Source organism: Nothobranchius furzeri, chromosome 10 (assembly GCF_043380555.1).
Source record: "Nothobranchius furzeri strain GRZ-AD chromosome 10, NfurGRZ-RIMD1, whole genome shotgun sequence".
Classification (NCBI taxonomy): domain Eukaryota; kingdom Metazoa; phylum Chordata; class Actinopteri; order Cyprinodontiformes; family Nothobranchiidae; genus Nothobranchius; species Nothobranchius furzeri.
In genome coordinates, this window is record NC_091750.1 from 41,909,589 (window position 1) to 41,928,550 (window position 18,962).

Consider the following 18,962-nt stretch of genomic DNA (forward strand, 5'->3'; position numbering starts at 1 on the left):
GATATTTACGAGTTTTACTAGTTTCATGCTCGTATTCGTCAAAAATGCTTTATCCGTACCGGATACTCGTCTGAAACGAGTGACGGGGGCGATTTCCGATTATGCGAGCTAATACTGCAGCGCCCACTATTGGAATATGATGACTGCGAAAAGCTCCAGAGTTGTTTAAAGTGGTTGCAGTAATCACATTTTACCACAGGATGTAATGCTTACTTCATTTCTACATAATGCACCTTTAACGTTTTAGGTTTGTATTAAAATCACTCATCCTAATCAAAATGACATATCTGATATAGCCACATATGATCAGTAGAATGTAATTATTTCATTAACATGTTAAGTAGTGAGCTGCTGGACATGCCAATAACATTTCATTTCTACTGGTAGCAATGTATTTAATGTATATTTAATCATGTACAGATTGGCAACATAATCCAGTCTATTCTATTTGAAGTTGGAAGTGTTTGTAAATTAAATTCTACAAGGCTTGCCATAGCCCTGCTGCAGTGTAGAGCAGACTCGTAGCAACAACCAGACTCCAGGTAGCTGCTACGGGTCTGCTCCATAGCTGCATCTGCAGACCTCCACAAACAGGATGGTGGAGATGTTTCTTCCATTTGTGGAGTTTAGTTATTCACAACCTTTTCTGAACCTCACTTGATCGGGGAGTGTGCTAACCGCTAGCATTAGCATGATCCAATCTGCCCATAGGTTAACTCTTGATCCCAAACTTGGGACAGTTTTTGCCTTGTACAGTGGTTTGTGTGTTTAATGGTTTCCAGTGGTGGCTGGTGAATTATTTTTATTTTTTTGTAGGGCGCATTTGTGCCCTCTGTTAGATGTGCTTACCACATATCACCACTAGGCTACGCTAAATTACCATTCCTATTGTAGAATCCATGCTTTCTACCTCAACAATGACGCAAAATAAAAGGCTGAAATAAAGCTAAATACACATATTGAGATAAACACACAGCAGCCGTTTAAATTAAAGCCCAGACTCTCCTCTTTACAACATTATTAGTACCATCACTCTACCTGCTAAGCTCATGGAGCTCAGCAGCAAAACAAAGCCAGTGTCATGAAGCCAAAGTGTTAATTCAGTCTTACCTTTGCTGATTTTTGGTCGTAATAATCCGTGTTATGGTAAGAAAACACTTTGTGTAATCCTATGTCCCAACGTCACATTAAGCTGAATCCTGACTGTCTTGGGCTTTGTGAACCTGCTGGAGTGTCTCTGCTGCCACATTCCATCATTGTCCGATTCTTTATGATATAAAAACTCCACGAGGTGTACTCAGCTGCTCTAAAACTAAGAACGGTAGCTAAAACATAAAAAAAGAACAGTGAAACTTGAAATGCGTCGCAAGACGATTCGGTCGTAGTAAAAGTGTGAAATAACATATTTAAAGTACACCTAAAAGCAGATTTTACACAGCACTTATAGTCTGTCTGATGTAGAGACAGTCTAGTGTAGTTTTCATGTATTTTTTAAAAATATTTTGAGATTCCCATCTTCTTCTTCCTGGGAGACTGGTGGGGCGGTGCCCTAGTGCCCCCTACGGACGAGCCGCCGTTGTTGGTTTTTCTGTTTTCATCCACAGCAGCTAGATAACCTCGTTGTGCCCGTAAAACGGGTTCAGACGGTGGTGCGTAGATTTAACGAAGCCTCAAATCGGTAGAAAATATTTCGGTAATTTGATTAATCGAACCGTTTGATGGTTGGTTTCAGCCCTAGACCTCTAAAGGAGTGATACACATGTTGGTCATTTATCTGCCTCTGCCCTCTTGCCTAGGCTGCATTCTGGGAACAAGCCGAGTTACAGATATGTGATCTGAGGTCACGCATGACTTAAACAGTTCTACTAGCTGTCTGTCAGCAGGGTCAGTGGGTGGATTGGGCGTGTGTGTGTGTGTGTGTGTGTGTGGGGGGGGGGGGGGGGGGTCGGTCATGTTCCTCAGGCTTTAGTAGAATTAGAGGAAAACATGTGACTCTCATACCTGGATAGAGAAGTTAGGAAACCTTTGCATGAAGAAGGATGCAAAGGTTTCTGAAGCAACATAGTCTAAATACTACAGATTGCTGGGTGCAGCTCCAGAGCCAAGGGTTAATGTTCTACGAGGGCAGCTTGTACACATAACTCTGCAGCGTTGTGAACAGGAAGGCCTTTGTTGAACCATGCCTTCATTTGAGCTACTTGGTATCTAAGAGTCTTGGTTTCTTTAACAAAGGGACCGCTCTGAGTTGCTTGAGGAGGCTAAGAAGATGGAAGCTGGCAAATTCCGATACATCCTTCCTGTGTATGGGATCTGTGAGGACCCTCAGGGCCTGGTCATGGAGTACATGGAGACCGGTTCTCTGGAAAACCTGCTGGTCTCTGAGCCGCTGCCCTGGGAGCTTCGTTTCCGCATCATCCATGAGACGGCGGTGGGAATGAACTTCCTGCACTGCATGAACCCACCGCTGCTCCACCTGGATCTAAAGCCTGCCAACATCTTGCTGGATGCCCACTATCACGTAAAGGTAAAGACGCTCACTGAGCTTCACTTGTGATGGTTGAACATCCTTTTGTATATTTGGTGAATATGAATGAACCAGATGTAATGTCCAGAAAGGGTCAGTTTTGACCTATATATTGACCTACATAGTGACCGGTCATCTACAGAACTAAATCCACCATCTAGGTGGATTTTTTATTCTATCTTCTAACACCCAGAAGATTCTGCAGGGCTTGTTGACAGTCCATGAGGACAAGATTGTCAAACCTATCTCAGACTGCTGGATTCCACACTCTGAATATGTGAACCTTTACAACTCATACACTAAATAGTCATTTATAACCATTTGGCTGAATGAACCAGATGTTATATGAAATGTTTGAATAATCTGTGCCTAATTCAGTGAAGTTGAAATGAATATTGTCTTAGAATGACCCATTTATATCGTATGATCAGGACTGTTTGATTTAACAAGGTAATCATTATCTACACTCCTACACAATGTTCATTAGATGCAAAGTCAGGTTAAGGACATCTCACGTCAAGTTTAAAGATTCTTTATCCACAGAACTAGAACATCTTGTATCTGGAAGGCGTGATTTTCTGAGGGATGTTTGGTAACGCCTACAACATGTCAAATTCTGATTCGCAGAAATCCTAACAAGTGGATTATTAAAACTAGACTGACTTCCCGAGTTATTCAGTTTGGAGCGGAACTCCGAAGGCCAACTCGGAACCAGCCTCCTTGAGACACTTCTCTCTTTGACACTCAAGCAAACCTATTGGCACACTGCCAGCTGACACATCCATACGGCTCCTTAACTCACTAGAGGTCATTTTAAATCCAACCGTTCACTGCCAATGATGACTAAAGCGTTTGTAGACACAACAGATTACGTCTGATGTTGTTTTATTAATAATCAACTCTCTAGTTTAAAGCAGACAACAAATTCTTTTACACACAGAATTCACAATTTCTTTCAGATACAAAAGTTCTGATAAACATCTACTTTACACCACACCACCCACACATCACATTGCATCACCGCATATACACTCCCTCACATATCATTATTCATAGCTTGTCATGTATTATCATTAGTTTAGAAAATAATAAAATTCCTTTTAACTATATACTGACTCTGCCTGGGTTAATACGAAGTGTGTTTATGGTCCCTGAACAAGCAAAGAACCCTAAACTTCTGGTTAAACACTCGAAGATCAGTCAGGTTGATATTTCATATTTATATGGAATCATCACATCTGATTGGTCATAATTAAATATGCAGTCGTTAAGCTATGAAGTGTGACACCACACTGGGAATGTGGTAATTTCTCATCACTTTAGAATAAATCACTGGTTTTAATTTTCACAGATTTTATTCCAAGGAAAGTGCAAAGTAAACTCAAAACAGTCACAGTTGTGTGTAAACACACCTGTCTCACCCTCTCTGAGTAACCTCTAGCTCAACCGATCAGTGCGACGGGTAGAAGCCTCCGTTCTTGTAAACACCTGAGCAAGGCCTGTCCTGACAGGATCTATTTAGATCCATAGCTCCTATTAAACGTGTGTGTGTGTGTGTGTGTGTGTGTGCGTGCGTGCGATGGGTGTGCACTCCTCCACTGCCGTGTAGGGCCTCTCCTCTCCGGCAGGTTGAGACTTGGCTATGTTGCCCTCATTATTCCACTGACAGGCATCCTGGGTTAGGCATCAGCGCCGCTGATCTGATCCTTTATCTTTCAGATATCGGATTTTGGTCTGGCTCGGTGGAACGGACTGTCTCGGGCTGATGACATCAGCAGAGATGGCTTCTGTGGTACCATCGCCTACTTGCCCCCTGAGAGCATCATAGAGAAGGATCGGGTGTCAGACACCAAGCATGACGTCTACAGGTTGGTTTTATTAAGACTAAGTCGGTCGGTTGTTCCTTCTAATCTGAGTCATTACTGAAATTTTTTTTTCCCGTGTCCTGTCTGGCTGTGAAGCAAACAGAATTAATGTCTGAATGCTGGTGACAAGCCTTACAGATTTACTCTCAGGTGGAGCATCAAAGCGTCTGCTTGTAATGTCACGCCTGCTACTTAAAACTTTATTGTTATTTGAATGCTTTATAATTCTGACCAGACACGTAGACAGAGGTGAAAGAGAAAGGAAGAAACTAAAGGAGGGGGGGGGGGGGGGGGGGTGTATTAGGAGTGTTTACAAAAGTAAACAGTCAATGATGAACAAGAGTTTGCTTCTAGACCTGCAGAAAGAGAAAAACAAACAAAAAAAGGACACGACAATATCACTGGGTCAACCTAATGAGGAAATATAAAATCAACAAATAAAAAACAAATGTACGTCTGGTCAGGCTTAAATGTAAAGACTGGAGCCTTTTTATTGTCTGAATTGTTATAAATACCATCTTTCACTTTTGTCTTATTGTCTTTTGCAGTTTTGCTATAGTGATCTGGGGAGTGCTCACTCAGAAGAAACCCTACCAAGGTGAGCGGTGTTGCCACAGTTACCTTCAAATAGTAATTTGATTACTAACTACTAGGGGTGTAACAATATCCACATCTCACGATACGATATTTATTGTGATATTGTGGGGAGGCTCACAACATAAAATACTTTGACTGGTCATTAGTACATTTGTCATTAACTTTATTATCATTATGACATTTTGAACAGCCTGTAAAGTCATTAAGTGCAAAATTCAAGTAACGACTCCGTATAAATTTATAAAAGAAATGGCAACACGGGTACGGAATTAACAGCCAAAATAAAGGCATTATAAAACAGCCCATTCAATAAACAAAAATAGCAGACTGTGTGGGCTGCACGCACTCCCATTGGGGAAGTGGCCGATGATGCGGAAGCAAAGGATCATGGCCTATGTAGTTTACTTTGCTATGCTCCTGTGGAGCAGACTGAAAAATGTTATTCTTACCTTAAGACGTACTGCCCAATATCGTGACTAGACCACGACGATATTGTGGCCATTTTACTACGGCGATATTGTTACAGCCCTACAAACTACTGATAACTCCTTCCACAAGTAACTTGGTTACATTATGTTAATGGTGACTAAATTAGACTAGAAGTTACTTTGTTAATTATTTTCACCGATAACTAAACCCATTGCCTCTACATAAAAACCAGCAGTCAGTTTTGCTATGCTAATGCAACGCAGGGCAGCATGCTACAAGCAAGCATCCAGCATGACCAAACATACTGAAACCCAAGATTACTGATAACCACATGAACGGCACTGGAATCCCGCTTCTTGGAATAGAACCGCTACTCGCGGTGCAAAACCAGCTCCATCAGAAACCTGAACAGGAGACGAGCATCAGCCAGCACAAACCTGGCAACAAAGCTCCAACTAAACACCTGAAAACTCACAAAAATAAGACAAACCAGCTACCCCCAATACACCCCGCCCACTGTGTGCTCCGCAGTGGGCGGGGTCACTAGTGACTGCGGAACATGAAATTGGACATCTATTTGTACCACATACCCGTAAACACACACACGCTGCACTTGTTGAAGGTGTGTACAGGAGCTGGGGGCGTGTTTACTCTCTCGGAGAGGAGCACGGCAGCATCAGGCAGCTTCCTGTAGGCCGGTGCTGGTTCCGCCTCTCAGGATCCAGGCTAAATTAAAAAGTTAGAATATCCCCCCCCATGTTTTCCATTTGCATCGAGTATTAGAGCATCAGTAGCAGCTGTGAGCCTTTGCGAGCTTGTGGTGAATCACTGACTTAGCCGATCCACGGTCTGATGGAGCGAGGCCACGCCACGGCTGCTTCCCATGGCGATAAAAAAACATGGTGACGTCACGCCCGGACTCCGGAAGTTTAAGCTTCTCATTTAAGCCACCAGATATAGGACCTTATCAGTTCGACGTGCCTCAAAATGAACCGAACATGATGTGTGTGATGTTCCCCCCAGGAGAAAACAACATCCTGCAGCTCATGGTCAAAGTGGTGAAAGGGGTTCGTCCCGACCTGAGCACGCTGCCTCGGAGTCGACCCTCGGCTTGTGCCGGTTATCTGAGCCTTATGCAGCGCTGCTGGGCTACAAACCCAAACGACAGGCCGCCCTTCCACGGTGAGTAGCTCTAAGCAGCTGTTAACCTCTTGTATGCAGATGACGGATGGAGGTGTCACGTCTCTGGTTTACCAATCTTCTATGGATCTTCAATCCCAGTCCTGAATCGGATTCATTCTTTCATTGCAGAAATTACATCAGAAGCTGAGGAGCTCTGCTCTAAACCTCAAGAAGAGACCAGAACCTCAAGGTTATCATCAGAACCAGTACCCACATCTGCGAACCCACTCACCAATGACCAGGTAAGACGTGGTGACGGGACCTTTGATGGTGTATTTTTCACACATCTGACCTTCTGAGTCCCATTCTGTCCCGCTCTGGACTTGAGACGGTTCTCCACACCTTCATCTCCTCACGCTTAGACTACTGTAACTCTCTTTTCACGTGTCTGAGCAGAACCTCCCTGAACGTCTACAGGTGGTTCAGAATGCCTGTGCTCGGCTTCTGACCAAGTCCTCCAAACACACCCACATCACCCCGCTTCTCCTCCAGCTTCACTGGCTGCCAGTCAACTTCAGGGTTCATTTCTAGATCCTGGTTCTGGTCTATAGGGCCTTACATGGACAAGCACCATCTTACATCGGTGATCTTCTCAGTCCCTACACCCCCAACAGGTCCCTGAGGTCCAGTGACGGTGTTTGCTATAACTTTTGAGCTAGGACTGTCTCATGCAGGACATTTTTGAACCACGTAGGAGAATGTCCTAGCAGGCTGTTTGGCAGTGGGCATTGTAGTGACCTCTGACCTTTACATATTATAAATGTATTAAATTGGACAATAATCTGGTGATTTCTGCAAAATTCAGAAAATGAGGATGAGACGGTCCCTCTGCTTAGACAATAAACCTACAGAATTTATCAGGAAATTATGAGAGATCATCTTATAATTATCATAAATAATAATGCAACAGCAGAAACATCAGAATACTCATGAAAACATTTCTAAATGTTGTAATGGTTCATAATGTGAGTGATGTATTGTGATGTTACTGTTCCTTTAAGAGACGCAGTGATGAAGAGGGAAACTGAAAGTTGGAGATGCGGGTTTATCTCAGCTGTTTGTTAAACTACTCTAATAAACCACTGTTAGGGCACAATGTCATTCTGTCTCCGCACAAATATCACAATGATAAGTCACCTCGCCTTTGTAAGACAGCTGCTCAAAGCTTCTGGTGCAACGATCTATTAAAAGGGTGCGCAGAAGCGCTCCTCCAGGCAGCTGCTGCACACCAGAGACGATCTCTGATGGGTTATTGATAAGAGCGTCTGTGTCACGGAGTCGGAGCAAATCATCAACAGTCGATGTGTGGTTTTCAGGAGATTGGTTTTATTTAGGTGAGATCAGAGAAGAGGCACGTCGGTCATTTAGTTCAACAAAGGTGACAGATCATCTGCTGCTGTGGCTCCCAGACTCTGGACCTCTCTCCCGCTGAGCCAGTGGACTCAGTGGTCTCCTTTAAAAAGCAGCTGAAGACTCACCTGTTCAGGCTTTTGTGTGACCTCTTCTTGATTCTTCCTCACTAGTTTCTTCTGTTTCTGTCGATTCTGTCTTCTTCTGGATCCTGTTTTCTTTTATATGTTCTCAGCTCTTTTTTTTTTTCATTTTATTATTATTGTTGTTGTTGTTATTATTAATAAACAATATTAACAGATCTGGTTCCTCCAGTCTGAAGAACTTTCCCTCCTGGAGTCTCCATCTGAGTTCTGGCTTGTTGCAGGACTGTATGATCTACTATGTAGGCTGTGAGGGGCTGTGTAAGACATAATTCATTCTGTTACTCTCACATGAGCACATTCCACACTCTTACACACATATTTTCTCTACACACACACACACACACACACACACACACACACACACACACACACACACACACACATATATATATAGTCCACTTACAGTTTACATTCACATACATTCTTCTCGTACACACCCATACTCTTTACACACACACACACACACACACACACACACACACACACACACACACACACACACACACACACACACACACACACACACACACACACACACACACACACACACACACACACACACACACACTGTGTCCAAGCACATTGACAGGGAGAAGAAGGGACGAACAAGATGTGGTAGAGAAAACTACAAGCAACAGTGATGACCACATTCTGGAGAGGATTGTGAAACAAAACCCTTTCAAGAATTTGGGGGAGATTCGTAAAGAGTGGCCTGCAGCTAGAGTTGATGCTTCAAGAACCACCACACACAGCCGAATGCAAGACATGGGTTTCAACAAGGGATGTTCCAATCACGTTTTTTTGCTCCAGAGAATCTGCTTAGTCACAAGCGGATACTTTAGAAATGTATTAATGGTGTGGATTACTTGTTTAATCAATATATTTGCAGCGGTCTCTAGTAGGACGCCTTGCAGGCAGAACTCGGGGCACAAAAAAGCCCCCAAAACCCCAAAAATCTGCAACATCAGAGCTGTGCTTGTTTCTTTCTGTATTCATGTCTTTTTTTGTAGTTTATTTGCCATAAAACATCGTGTGTGTGTGTGTGTGTGTGTGTGTGTGTGTGTGTGTGTGTGTGTGTGTGTGTGTGTGTGTGTGTGTGTGTGTGTGTGTGTGTGTGTGTGTGTGTGTGTGTGTGTGTGTGTGTGTGTGTGTGTGTGTCAATGTTTACAAACTGTTATGGGAATTTGGGGTCATTTTAATTCTGTAAAGCACTTTGCTTGAAAAGCGCTTTATGAATAAATTCTGAGTGTGTGTGAATGTGTGTGTGTGTGGGTGAATTATACACCGTAGTATAAAGCGCTTTGGAGTCCTCTGATTCTGAAAGGCACTCTACAAATGTGGGTAATTTATGATGATGCATTAGTCTGAGCTGAGTCTGTCCTTGAACCTGTGCACCAGGTCCAGTTAGGACAACTGGTTAATGAGTAACTAACGAGCAGTTTATTGTCCCAGATCGGGTCACTGGGTGAGTTTATGTGCTGTGTAACTAGTCCAAAGCAGCCGCTGCATGACAGGAGAGGAATGTTGAGTGATGGGAGGCGTGTGGTGCTTTATCACTTCGGCTCGTGTTTGTGAATAATAAACAAGCCTGCTTATGGGAACTAAACTGTTATGCAGAAAAGCCCATCGGTAGGAACGAAAGTCCTCAGTTTGGCTCCACAGCTTTTCTTTTCTAACTCAAGCATCTTTTAATGTGAAGCTGTTTTTCTATCGTAGGAGTTGCTTCCATGTAATAACCGTGTGAACGTGAAGGAATGTGCAGAATGCTGGTGAACCGTTTGAAATGCTAACCACAGATGTTTCCACAGGGTAATGTCACCAAACCGGTGCGTCCAAAGTCGGCCATGTTGCCAGAAAAAGACTGCAGCCTGTCGGAGCTGCTGAGCCAGGTGGATTCTGGGATCTCTAGGAGCTTTGATCGAGTGAAGGAAGACGGCTGCCACAGCAAGGAGAATACCTGTAAGAGACTGTCGGGCATCTCTTCTGCAGACTCCGCCTTCTCCTCCCAGGACTCCATCACCCTGTCCTTCGAGAAGGAAAACACTGTTGGTAAGAACATATGAAAGACAGCACCTGGAAGTTTTTATTGTTTTATGAATGGATGGATGTTGAGGGTTCAGGTGAGCTGTTGCTTTCATCAGCTTTTTAAAAACCCGTTCTGTTCTTCCTGACCAGATTCAGCTGAAGTCCAGAAGAAGAAGCTTTGTGAGGCAATCAGAACCAAAGATACTACCAAGTTGATGAAGATCCTGCAGCCTCAGGATGTTGACCTTCTCTTGGACGAAGGAGGGAGCCTGCTCCACCTCGCCATCAGTTTGGGGAATGAAGAGGCAGTTAAGTTCCTCCTCCTGAACCACGCGGATCCTAACCTTGCCAATGACCGTGGCTCCACCCCCCTTCACCTGGCCACAGAGAAGCACCAGAAGTCTCTAGCCGAGCTTCTGCTAAACCGGCGCAGCGTCAGCATCAACGCGAAAGACGAGGACCAGTACACAGCTCTTCACTGGGCAGCTCAGAATGGGGATGAGGCCATGACACGGATGCTTCTGGACCGGGGGGCGGCCATCAATGAGACCGACGGACAGGGACGCACACCGGCCCATGTAGCATGTCAGCATGGTCAGGAGAACGTCATCAGGGTACTGCTGAGTCGTGGGGCTGATGTTCAGATTAAAGGCAAGAACAACTGGACTCCACTGCACTTCGCTGCCTGGCAGGGGCATCTGAGTATCGTCAAGCTGCTGGTGAAGCAGGCCGGGTCCGACATTGACGGCCAAACCACCGACGGTCGTACACCTTTGCACCTAGCTTCCCAGAGGGGTCAGTATCGAGTGTCTCGGATCCTGATTGAGCTAGGAGCAGATGTCCATGTGATGTCAGCTGGGCTAAACACGGCGCTGCACGTGGCAGCAGAAACGGGCCATACCAGCACCTCTCGTCTGTTGATCAAACACCAGGCAGACATAAACGCTCAGAATGCCCATGGACTCACACCTCTCCATCTGGCCTCGCAGCGAGGACACCTGGCCACAGTCAAGATGTTGGTCACAGAGGGTGCAGACCTCTACATATCCAACCAATCCCAGCGCACGGCCTGCCACCTGGCAGCTGAGAGCGGACACAGCGAGGTTCTGAAAGAGCTGCTTCTTCACTGTCCAGATGGTGGCACACTTTCAGATCAACAGGGGCTCAGCCCACTGCACCTGGCAGTGCAGGGCGGACATTCTGACGTCACCAAGCTGCTGCTGCCATACAACTGTCGGGGCTTAGTTAAAGAAAGCACAGTGCAGCCAGCAGCGCAGGGGGGGACCATGGCGCAGCGGGAGGACATGGTGCAGGAGGAAGCTACGGCTCAGCGAGAGGCCACGGCTCAGGGGGTGACCACGGTGCGGCGGGAAGCCACGGCTCAGGGGGTGACCACGGTGCGGCGGGAAGCCACGGCTCAGGGGGTGACCACGGTGCGGCGGGAAGCCACGACTCAGAGGGTGACCACGGCACAGCAGGAGGCCAGGTTGCTCCAGAGGAAAGTTGTTATTCTCAAACTGACAGAGCACAAGGACCGGGAACCCCCACTCCGAACAGTGCCTCAGCTCTGACCTAACAGAGTCAGTCTGCTGGGTTTGTATAGAACCGTTTCCAAACATTTGATTCCAGCTCATCTGTTCCCTCACACTTTGAGATGGGGGGGCTTTAAGTTCTTCTGTAAATATGTAAACAGGTGACACCCTCACCCCAGGTTACAGCAGGCCCTTGTTTTTGAGCTGACTGGGCCCTGATCTTACTGCATGTGTTCAGAATCAGGACCTTTAAGCCTTGATGTTGACTGCTTCTGCAGCCCCACCTGGAGACTTATTACCTGTTTGGCTCTACTTGGGACCATGCTTGGGTTGGCACAGACCATGGGAACTGCCCCTGAGGGGGATCACAAGCTGGAAGATGATGGATGGCTGAGAAGGGATGCTGACGTACTGCCGGCAATTCCAGCCTGTTGGCTAATTCCTGAGACCACTTTTAACTTTTCATCACTCTGTAAAACCAACACGCCTCCAGGGCACAGCTTTTTGCAACGTGAGAAAGTTTGTGCTGCTGGCTGGTGTTTGTGATGTTTTTTTTAATAGCTGGAGCTAGTTTAGACCCAGAAAAGCTGTGTAACTCGATGCGTATGTTGTGTACAAAGCTCTATTCTGCCTGTTGCCAGATGAAACTCTTCTTCTCCAGCTGAGGGAGGATAATGGAAGCTTGTTCTAGCTTGGCTTCCATCATCTGTCCAGCTTGCTGCTTAGTTGGAAATAAACGAAGGTTGGTTTTATGACACGCGTTTAGTTATTTCTTTAATTTAGTCTCACATTCCGCTTGGTTTGATAAAGGTTTCTACTCCAGAGTAGCAGTGAACCATACATTTACAATGAACAGGATGCTGTGTTTGTACAGACTTTAAGGTGCGTTTTGCAGGAGGAATGAGTGAAAAATTCACCACCTGGAGTCCTTGTTCTGATAAGAAATTAGTACAATACTACATTTATTTTAATAAAAACTGGGCTTTAAACGCAGAAACACAAGATAGGAAAAATAACACATTGGGTTGATTTTGTCTAGCATGCACTGATTCTTTGTGAAGGTCAGCACCAGGTACCGGTTCCTGTACAGCTCTGACCTGCCGGTGCCGATTTGGACTCATTCTGGTCTGTCAAAGACCCGTAGTTCACAGAGGAAACGTTTCAATGATTTTTTCTGATTATGGAGTGACTCTGGTGGTAAAATGTTCCACATCTGCGTACCTGTTATTGCTAACTAGAGCTCAGGGATGGTAACTTTTACTGCTGCTTTGCAACAGCGTGTTCACCGACCCAAGCAACGTTCTCATCCAGCCTCGGATGAGCCCGATCCTGCCCGAGAGCTGTCTGTACTGCTGCCCGCTGACCCTCTGGGTTGTGGATGAATGACCTTTATGGTGAATATCGTTGATGAGTGAATGACTGAAAAGCTTTTTTTGGCAGATGGTCTGCTTTCACTGTTGGACATTACCAGCAAGTTTTACATTTTGATGAGTCACACCTCGCCCTCCACCAGTCTGACAGAAGCCTCCATAATTAATGGATCATTCACTGGTCCACCTCGGAAGGTAAACATGGAATGTTGTAGTCTTCAGCAATGAAGCTCTTCAAACAGCTGCTTTGAGACTTTCAGAGAGCATGGGTTAAATCCTCTTTTTTTCCTCCCTATTTTAACCCCACAGAACTTGTTTAACAAGGTCTAAAATCCCGCCTCTGAGCAGCAACAAGCTGCAACATGTGGCTGTGACCTCAGGGGCGTGACCCTACTGCTCACTGAAATATGGGGTTAATGGCTAATCTAGCTAAGGATGAACGCACCACTAAAATGTGAGTTTAACTTCACTCCAGAGTCACGTAAGTGGAGTGTTCTGTTGTTTAGACCTTGTTTGTTTATTACCAGTAAAGTTGTTTCTTGGAACATTAGAGGTGGAGAGCTTGATTACCGATCACGATGAGCTTAAATTCCAATCCCTAGAGAGACCGTAAGTGTGAACCATAAAATGTGAGTATCCCCAGACTAGCATGCTGTCACTGAGTCGACGTGTGTCCTGTTTGCGAAGGGACGTGTCAGGATTTGTCTCCATGACATCAGTCTTGGCAAATGTGACTCAGCTTTGAGATGTGATCACAGAGTGAGTTATGGACAAAGTGAGCGGGCTTACAGCTTTAGAGATTAGATCGAGGGTCAGCGCAGTGACACGGGCGTAGCATTTTACAGGCTGCTAATGCATTTACAGTCCTGCTAAAAAAACAACAGCATAGACCAGCATGTGTTGTGTTTTGGTGCTGATCCAGCTTGGGCTGCTGATGATTGGGTGCTAGACCAGCCTCCCATCCAGCAAAACCAGCATCACAACACAACACATGCTGGTGACCACCAAAGCTGGCATATGCTGTTTTTTTCAGCAGGTACATCAGACTTGTGGAATTTTCTCATTAAGCTTGAGATAAACAATTCTTTAACCCCTTAGCATTCCAGCATCCCACCCATGGGATGCAACCCCATAACGATTATTAAACCTGGAAATTTACAGGGTTAAACAGTACCACCACAAATGGGCTACTTGGTGGAGCGGGTTGTAGCATGGGTACAAATCCACATTCTTGTGCATGTGTGGAGTAGGCATGTTCTCGTGCATGTGTGGAGTAGGCATGTTCTCGTGCATGCGTGGAGTAGGCATGTTCTCATGCATGTGTGGAGTAGGCACATTCTCCTCGTGTATGTGTGGAGTAGGCACGTTCTCGTGCATGTGTGGAGTAGGCACGTTCTCCTCGTGCATGTGTGGAGTAGGCATGTTCTCCTTGTGCATGTGTGGAGTAGGCATGTTCTCCTTGTGCATGTGTGGAGTAGGCATGTTCTCCTCGTGCATGTGTGGAGTAGGCACGTTCTTGTGCATGTGTGGAGTAGGCACGTTCTCCTCATGCATGTGTGGAGTAGGCATGTTCTCCTGCATGTGTGGAGTAGGCATGTTCTCCTCATGCATGTGTGGAGTAGGCATGTTCTCCTCGTGCATGTGTGGAGTGGGCATGTTCTCCTCATGCATGTGTGGAGTAGGCATGTTCTCCTCGTGCATGTGTGGAGTAGGCATGTTCTCCTCATGCATGTGTGGAGTAGGCACGTTCTCCTCGTGCATGTGTGGAGTAGGCATGTTCTCCTTGTGCATGTGTGGAGTAGGCATGTTCTCCTTGTGCATGTGTGGAGTAGGCATGTTCTCCTCGTGCATGTGTGGAGTAGGCACGTTCTTGTGCATGTGTGGAGTAGGCACGTTCTCCTCATGCATGTGTGGAGTAGGCATGTTCTCCTGCATGTGTGGAGTAGGCATGTTCTCCTCATGCATGTGTGGAGTAGGCATGTTCTCCTCGTGCATGTGTGGAGTGGGCATGTTCTCCTCATGCATGTGTGGAGTAGGCATGTTCTCCTCGTGCATGCGTGGAGTAGGCATGTTCTCCTCGTGCATGTGTGGAGTAGGCATGTTCTCCTCGTGCATGTGTGGAGTAGGCACGTTCTCATCCATGTGTGGAGTAGGCATGTTCTCGTGCATGCGTGGAGTAGGCATGTTCTCCTCGTGCATGCGTGGAGTAGGCATGTTCTCCTCGTGCATGCGTGGAGTAGGCATGTTCTCCTCGTGCATGCGTGGAGTAGGCATGTTCTCGTGCATGTGTGGAGTAGGCACATTTAGCATGGTTTTAAATTATGTTTTGTAACAGTGACAGCCCTGGTGAAAGTTGTGATTAATATTCAGAAGTGGAAATTAACTACACAACCAACTGGCCAGCCGGGCCAGTAAGTCAGAAAAGTTACCGGCCCCGCAGGTCATCTGCTAAAATGAGTAGAAATCACAACTGAAAAAAAAAAAAAGAATAAAAACGTAATAAAACAGGGAAGGTGAGTTTTTTTCAAACAGACATTTTAGGAAAATTGAAAATAAAAGAAAATAACAAAAGAAGCAAAAAAATGGAAGCTAAAAAAGTTTTTTTTTTTAAGATTTAAAAAATGCAAAGATGACTTATACAAATCTCTTTGCAAATGGCTGCTTCCTACAGGGCGTGGTAGTGGTGTGACGGATCAAAATTTTCACAGTTCGTATCATATCATGGTTTTCAGTCACGGATCGGATCGTTTTTCAGATCAGCAGAAAGAAAAAGAAAAGAAAAAAATAAATACCGGTAGCTTTGCTCTTTCAACATTTTCTCATGCTCATTTTGAAACTTGCTGTAAAAGCAGGAGCTACAGAGGGGTCCGATGCTCATTAAATGTTAAAGTGGCCTACATAAACACATGTTCAGCTTTCACTCATCTCTTAACCTTTCTAATACACTGTTTATTTTTCTAACATCCTCTTGTCCCCAACAATAGTTACAGGTCCCACCTTGTTTATGAGTTTTCCAAGGCATGTTTCACGGGACATACCACCCGCTCCCTCCTTTCACAGCCATACGAGGTATGAGTGTGTGGCCCTACATCGCGCCGTCAGACTGGAGGCGTCTGCGTGTGTACATTTGTGTTGTTTGTATCATTGTGTTTTACAGGGCAGCCAAAATGCTCTCATACATGCGACCTAAACAATGCAGAAGCAGAGGATCCTAGCTCAGTATAAGCAGCCATCTGCCACGACTAACTGGGGATCAAGAAGACAGAGCAGACACACACACACACACCAAGTAATGTTTCTATGGTTACATTGGGATTTCTTGGTAAATATTCTATTTGGTGAGAGATAAACTTTATTCTATTTATCCTAGTGAATCTATAATTAAACGGATAAACTAGTAGTAGCACATTCAATGTCAAAGAAAGTAAAGTGTTATCAGGAGAGGGAGAATGTTGCTAAGTGGTGTAACGTGATGGAGGTGCTATTCCACCGAAGGTTATTTACCCTCTCTGCACAGATGCCTCTGACACAGAACTAATCTGCATGAGACTGCCTCAAGGTCATGCATTTGCTTTTAAACTGCTTCCTTTCCAGCCCAAGAGAAGAATGAAGAAAAGGACTCTCTCCTTTTAATAAATCAAAGAACTCTATTTTTAATAAGCTAATCAAACAAACTGTTAGTCAATAATAAGATGTGACCAATCTGTGAAATAAAAATATTGATTACGTTATTATAATCCTATAGAATATTATAAGTAATATGACTTTAAATGTTTCCACTAGGTCTGATCTCACGTAGTGTTAAGACATGACACATTTGCTTTTACTGATCCAATCAGAATCTGCCAGATCTGACGGAGGCGTGGTTTAGGTGGTGCTTGGTAAACCTGTCATCTTTTCATTAGACCATAAGCCAAAACATCCGATGTATAAAACTATGCCCACGTCATCTTTAACGCTAGTTCAAAGCGTTCGAGAGATGTTGACGGAGTGGCCAATCCGTAACTTTCATGTTCAGCCGAAAGAACCAACGACAAGCTGGATAAAATCTGTTGCTGTTCCACCTGCTGCAACGGTTCCTTTCAGAATAACAGCTGAACCAACACGACCCCGTTTTGGGTCTTGTTAGATGCCGATAAACTGTCGTGACCCGGAAGTATCTCAAGACTGGTGGTCGGCTGCCGCGGCTGTTTCTACAGGCTTCAGCTCCACAAAGGTCCAAGCTGGACCCCTACACCTCCTGATCTAGACGGGGACTTCCACAAGGGTGCGTAGACCGATAGAATGGCGTCTTATGTGTTTATGAATCTCCTAACCAAAGCTTAGCGCGAAGACATCACCTTCATTTCCCACCAGAACTAATAGTTTCTTCAGATCTGCTGGTTCTGAGCAACATTCCACACTACACCATTCTCCGTCTCACTCACCTTAGTTACACCATACATTTAGTGTTAAAGTTAGTCTAGTTTTAATTTGTTTAGTAATAAATCTTTAAACTTTTAAAACCTGACTCTCTCTTCTGTTGTCTCTGAGTTAATACGAAGTGGTTACATAATCCCTGCAATAAAAAGGTCCAAACTTCAGGTTAAAAGGTACCCACAGATCCATAAGGTTGATTTCATATTTACTATGGAATCTTATGTCTTATGGCTCATTAAATAACATGTAAATTATCTCATTACAGTGGTTAGCAACAGTGTGCTAGCCGATGGCCCCCTCCATGAGGCTACCGCTGCTCAGCAAAACATCATTGTAGCTTCTTCTGGGGAGAAAAACACTTAGAGAAAAAATAAAGTTAACAGCTGAAATAGCAGGAAATAATACCGTTAAAGAGCAGATTGTAGTAGAATGTAATAGAGCGTGGAAAGTGGTCAGTGTTTCCTTCAGCAGTCTAAGCCTATAGCAGCATAACTACAGAGATAACTCTGGATATCCTAGCCTTTTAGATGGAGGCATGTTGGAGGCAGGGCAAGGAAGAGCCGTCTTTACCGACTGTACACTCCACCTCCCTCTACTCCCCCACTTGTCCAGATCTGGGCTAACATCAGATTTTAACCATAGACCCTATCAAATAAAAATGTTTTAAGCCTAGTCTTAAAAGTAGACAAGGTGTCTACCTCACGGACTAAAGCTGGGAGCTGGTTCCACAAGAGAGGAGCCTGATACCTAAATTATCTGCCTCCCATCCTATTTTTAGATATTCTGGGAACCACCAGTAAACCAGCAGTCTGAGAGTGAAGTGCTCGGTTAGGAACATATGGAACAATCAGGTCACTCAATTTAACAGGCAGCCAATGTAGGGAAGCCAAGACAGGAGAAATATGATCTCTCTTTTTAATTCTCATCAGAACTCTAGCTGCAGCATTTTGGACAAGCTGAAGACTTTTAACTACATTCTGTGGACTTCCTGAGAGTAATGAGTTACAGTAATCCAATCTTGATGTAATGAATGCATGAACTAGTTTTTCAGCATCACTCCTGGAAACGATGCATCTAATCTCAGCATAATTCCAAAGGTGGAAAAAGGAAATCCTACAAACCTGTTTAACGTGGAATTTGAATGACATGTCCTGGTCAATGATAACACCAAGGTTCCTTACTTTGTTCTCTGAGACTAATTTAATGCTATTCAGGTCAGGTGATTGACTAAGCAATATTTTGGGTCCAAAGATGAGAACTTCAGTCTTGTCTTGATTTAAAAGCAGAAAGTTTTGAGTCATCCAATTTTTTATGTCTTCAAGACAAGCCTGTAATCTACCTAACCGATCAGGTTCATCAGGGTTAATGGGTAAATATAACTGAGTATCGTCAGCATAACAGTGGAAGTTTATCCCATGCTTTCTAATGATTTTACCAATTGCAAGCATATATATAGTAAAAAGAATTGTCCAAGCACTGAACCCTGTGGTACTCCACAAGTAACCCTGGAGTATGAAGAAGAC

The 18,962-nt window shown here is 44.6% G+C and overlaps 1 protein-coding gene across 1 annotated transcript in view; it reads left to right on the plus strand.

Moving 5' to 3' along the window:
- Positions 1-12,405, plus strand: part of ripk4 (receptor-interacting serine-threonine kinase 4) — a 14,731-nt gene extending 2,326 nt beyond the window's left edge. The window contains exons 2-8 of the mRNA XM_015960150.3: positions 2,233-2,524; positions 4,244-4,392; positions 4,938-4,987; positions 6,439-6,597; positions 6,727-6,839; positions 9,902-10,142; positions 10,269-12,405. Of these exons, the coding sequence (XP_015815636.2) occupies positions 2,233-2,524; positions 4,244-4,392; positions 4,938-4,987; positions 6,439-6,597; positions 6,727-6,839; positions 9,902-10,142; positions 10,269-11,689 (2,425 nt within the window). The 3' untranslated portion in view covers positions 11,690-12,405. The remainder of the gene's footprint in view (positions 1-2,232; positions 2,525-4,243; positions 4,393-4,937; positions 4,988-6,438; positions 6,598-6,726; positions 6,840-9,901; positions 10,143-10,268) is intronic.
- Positions 12,406-18,962: the final 6,557 nt, after the last annotated feature.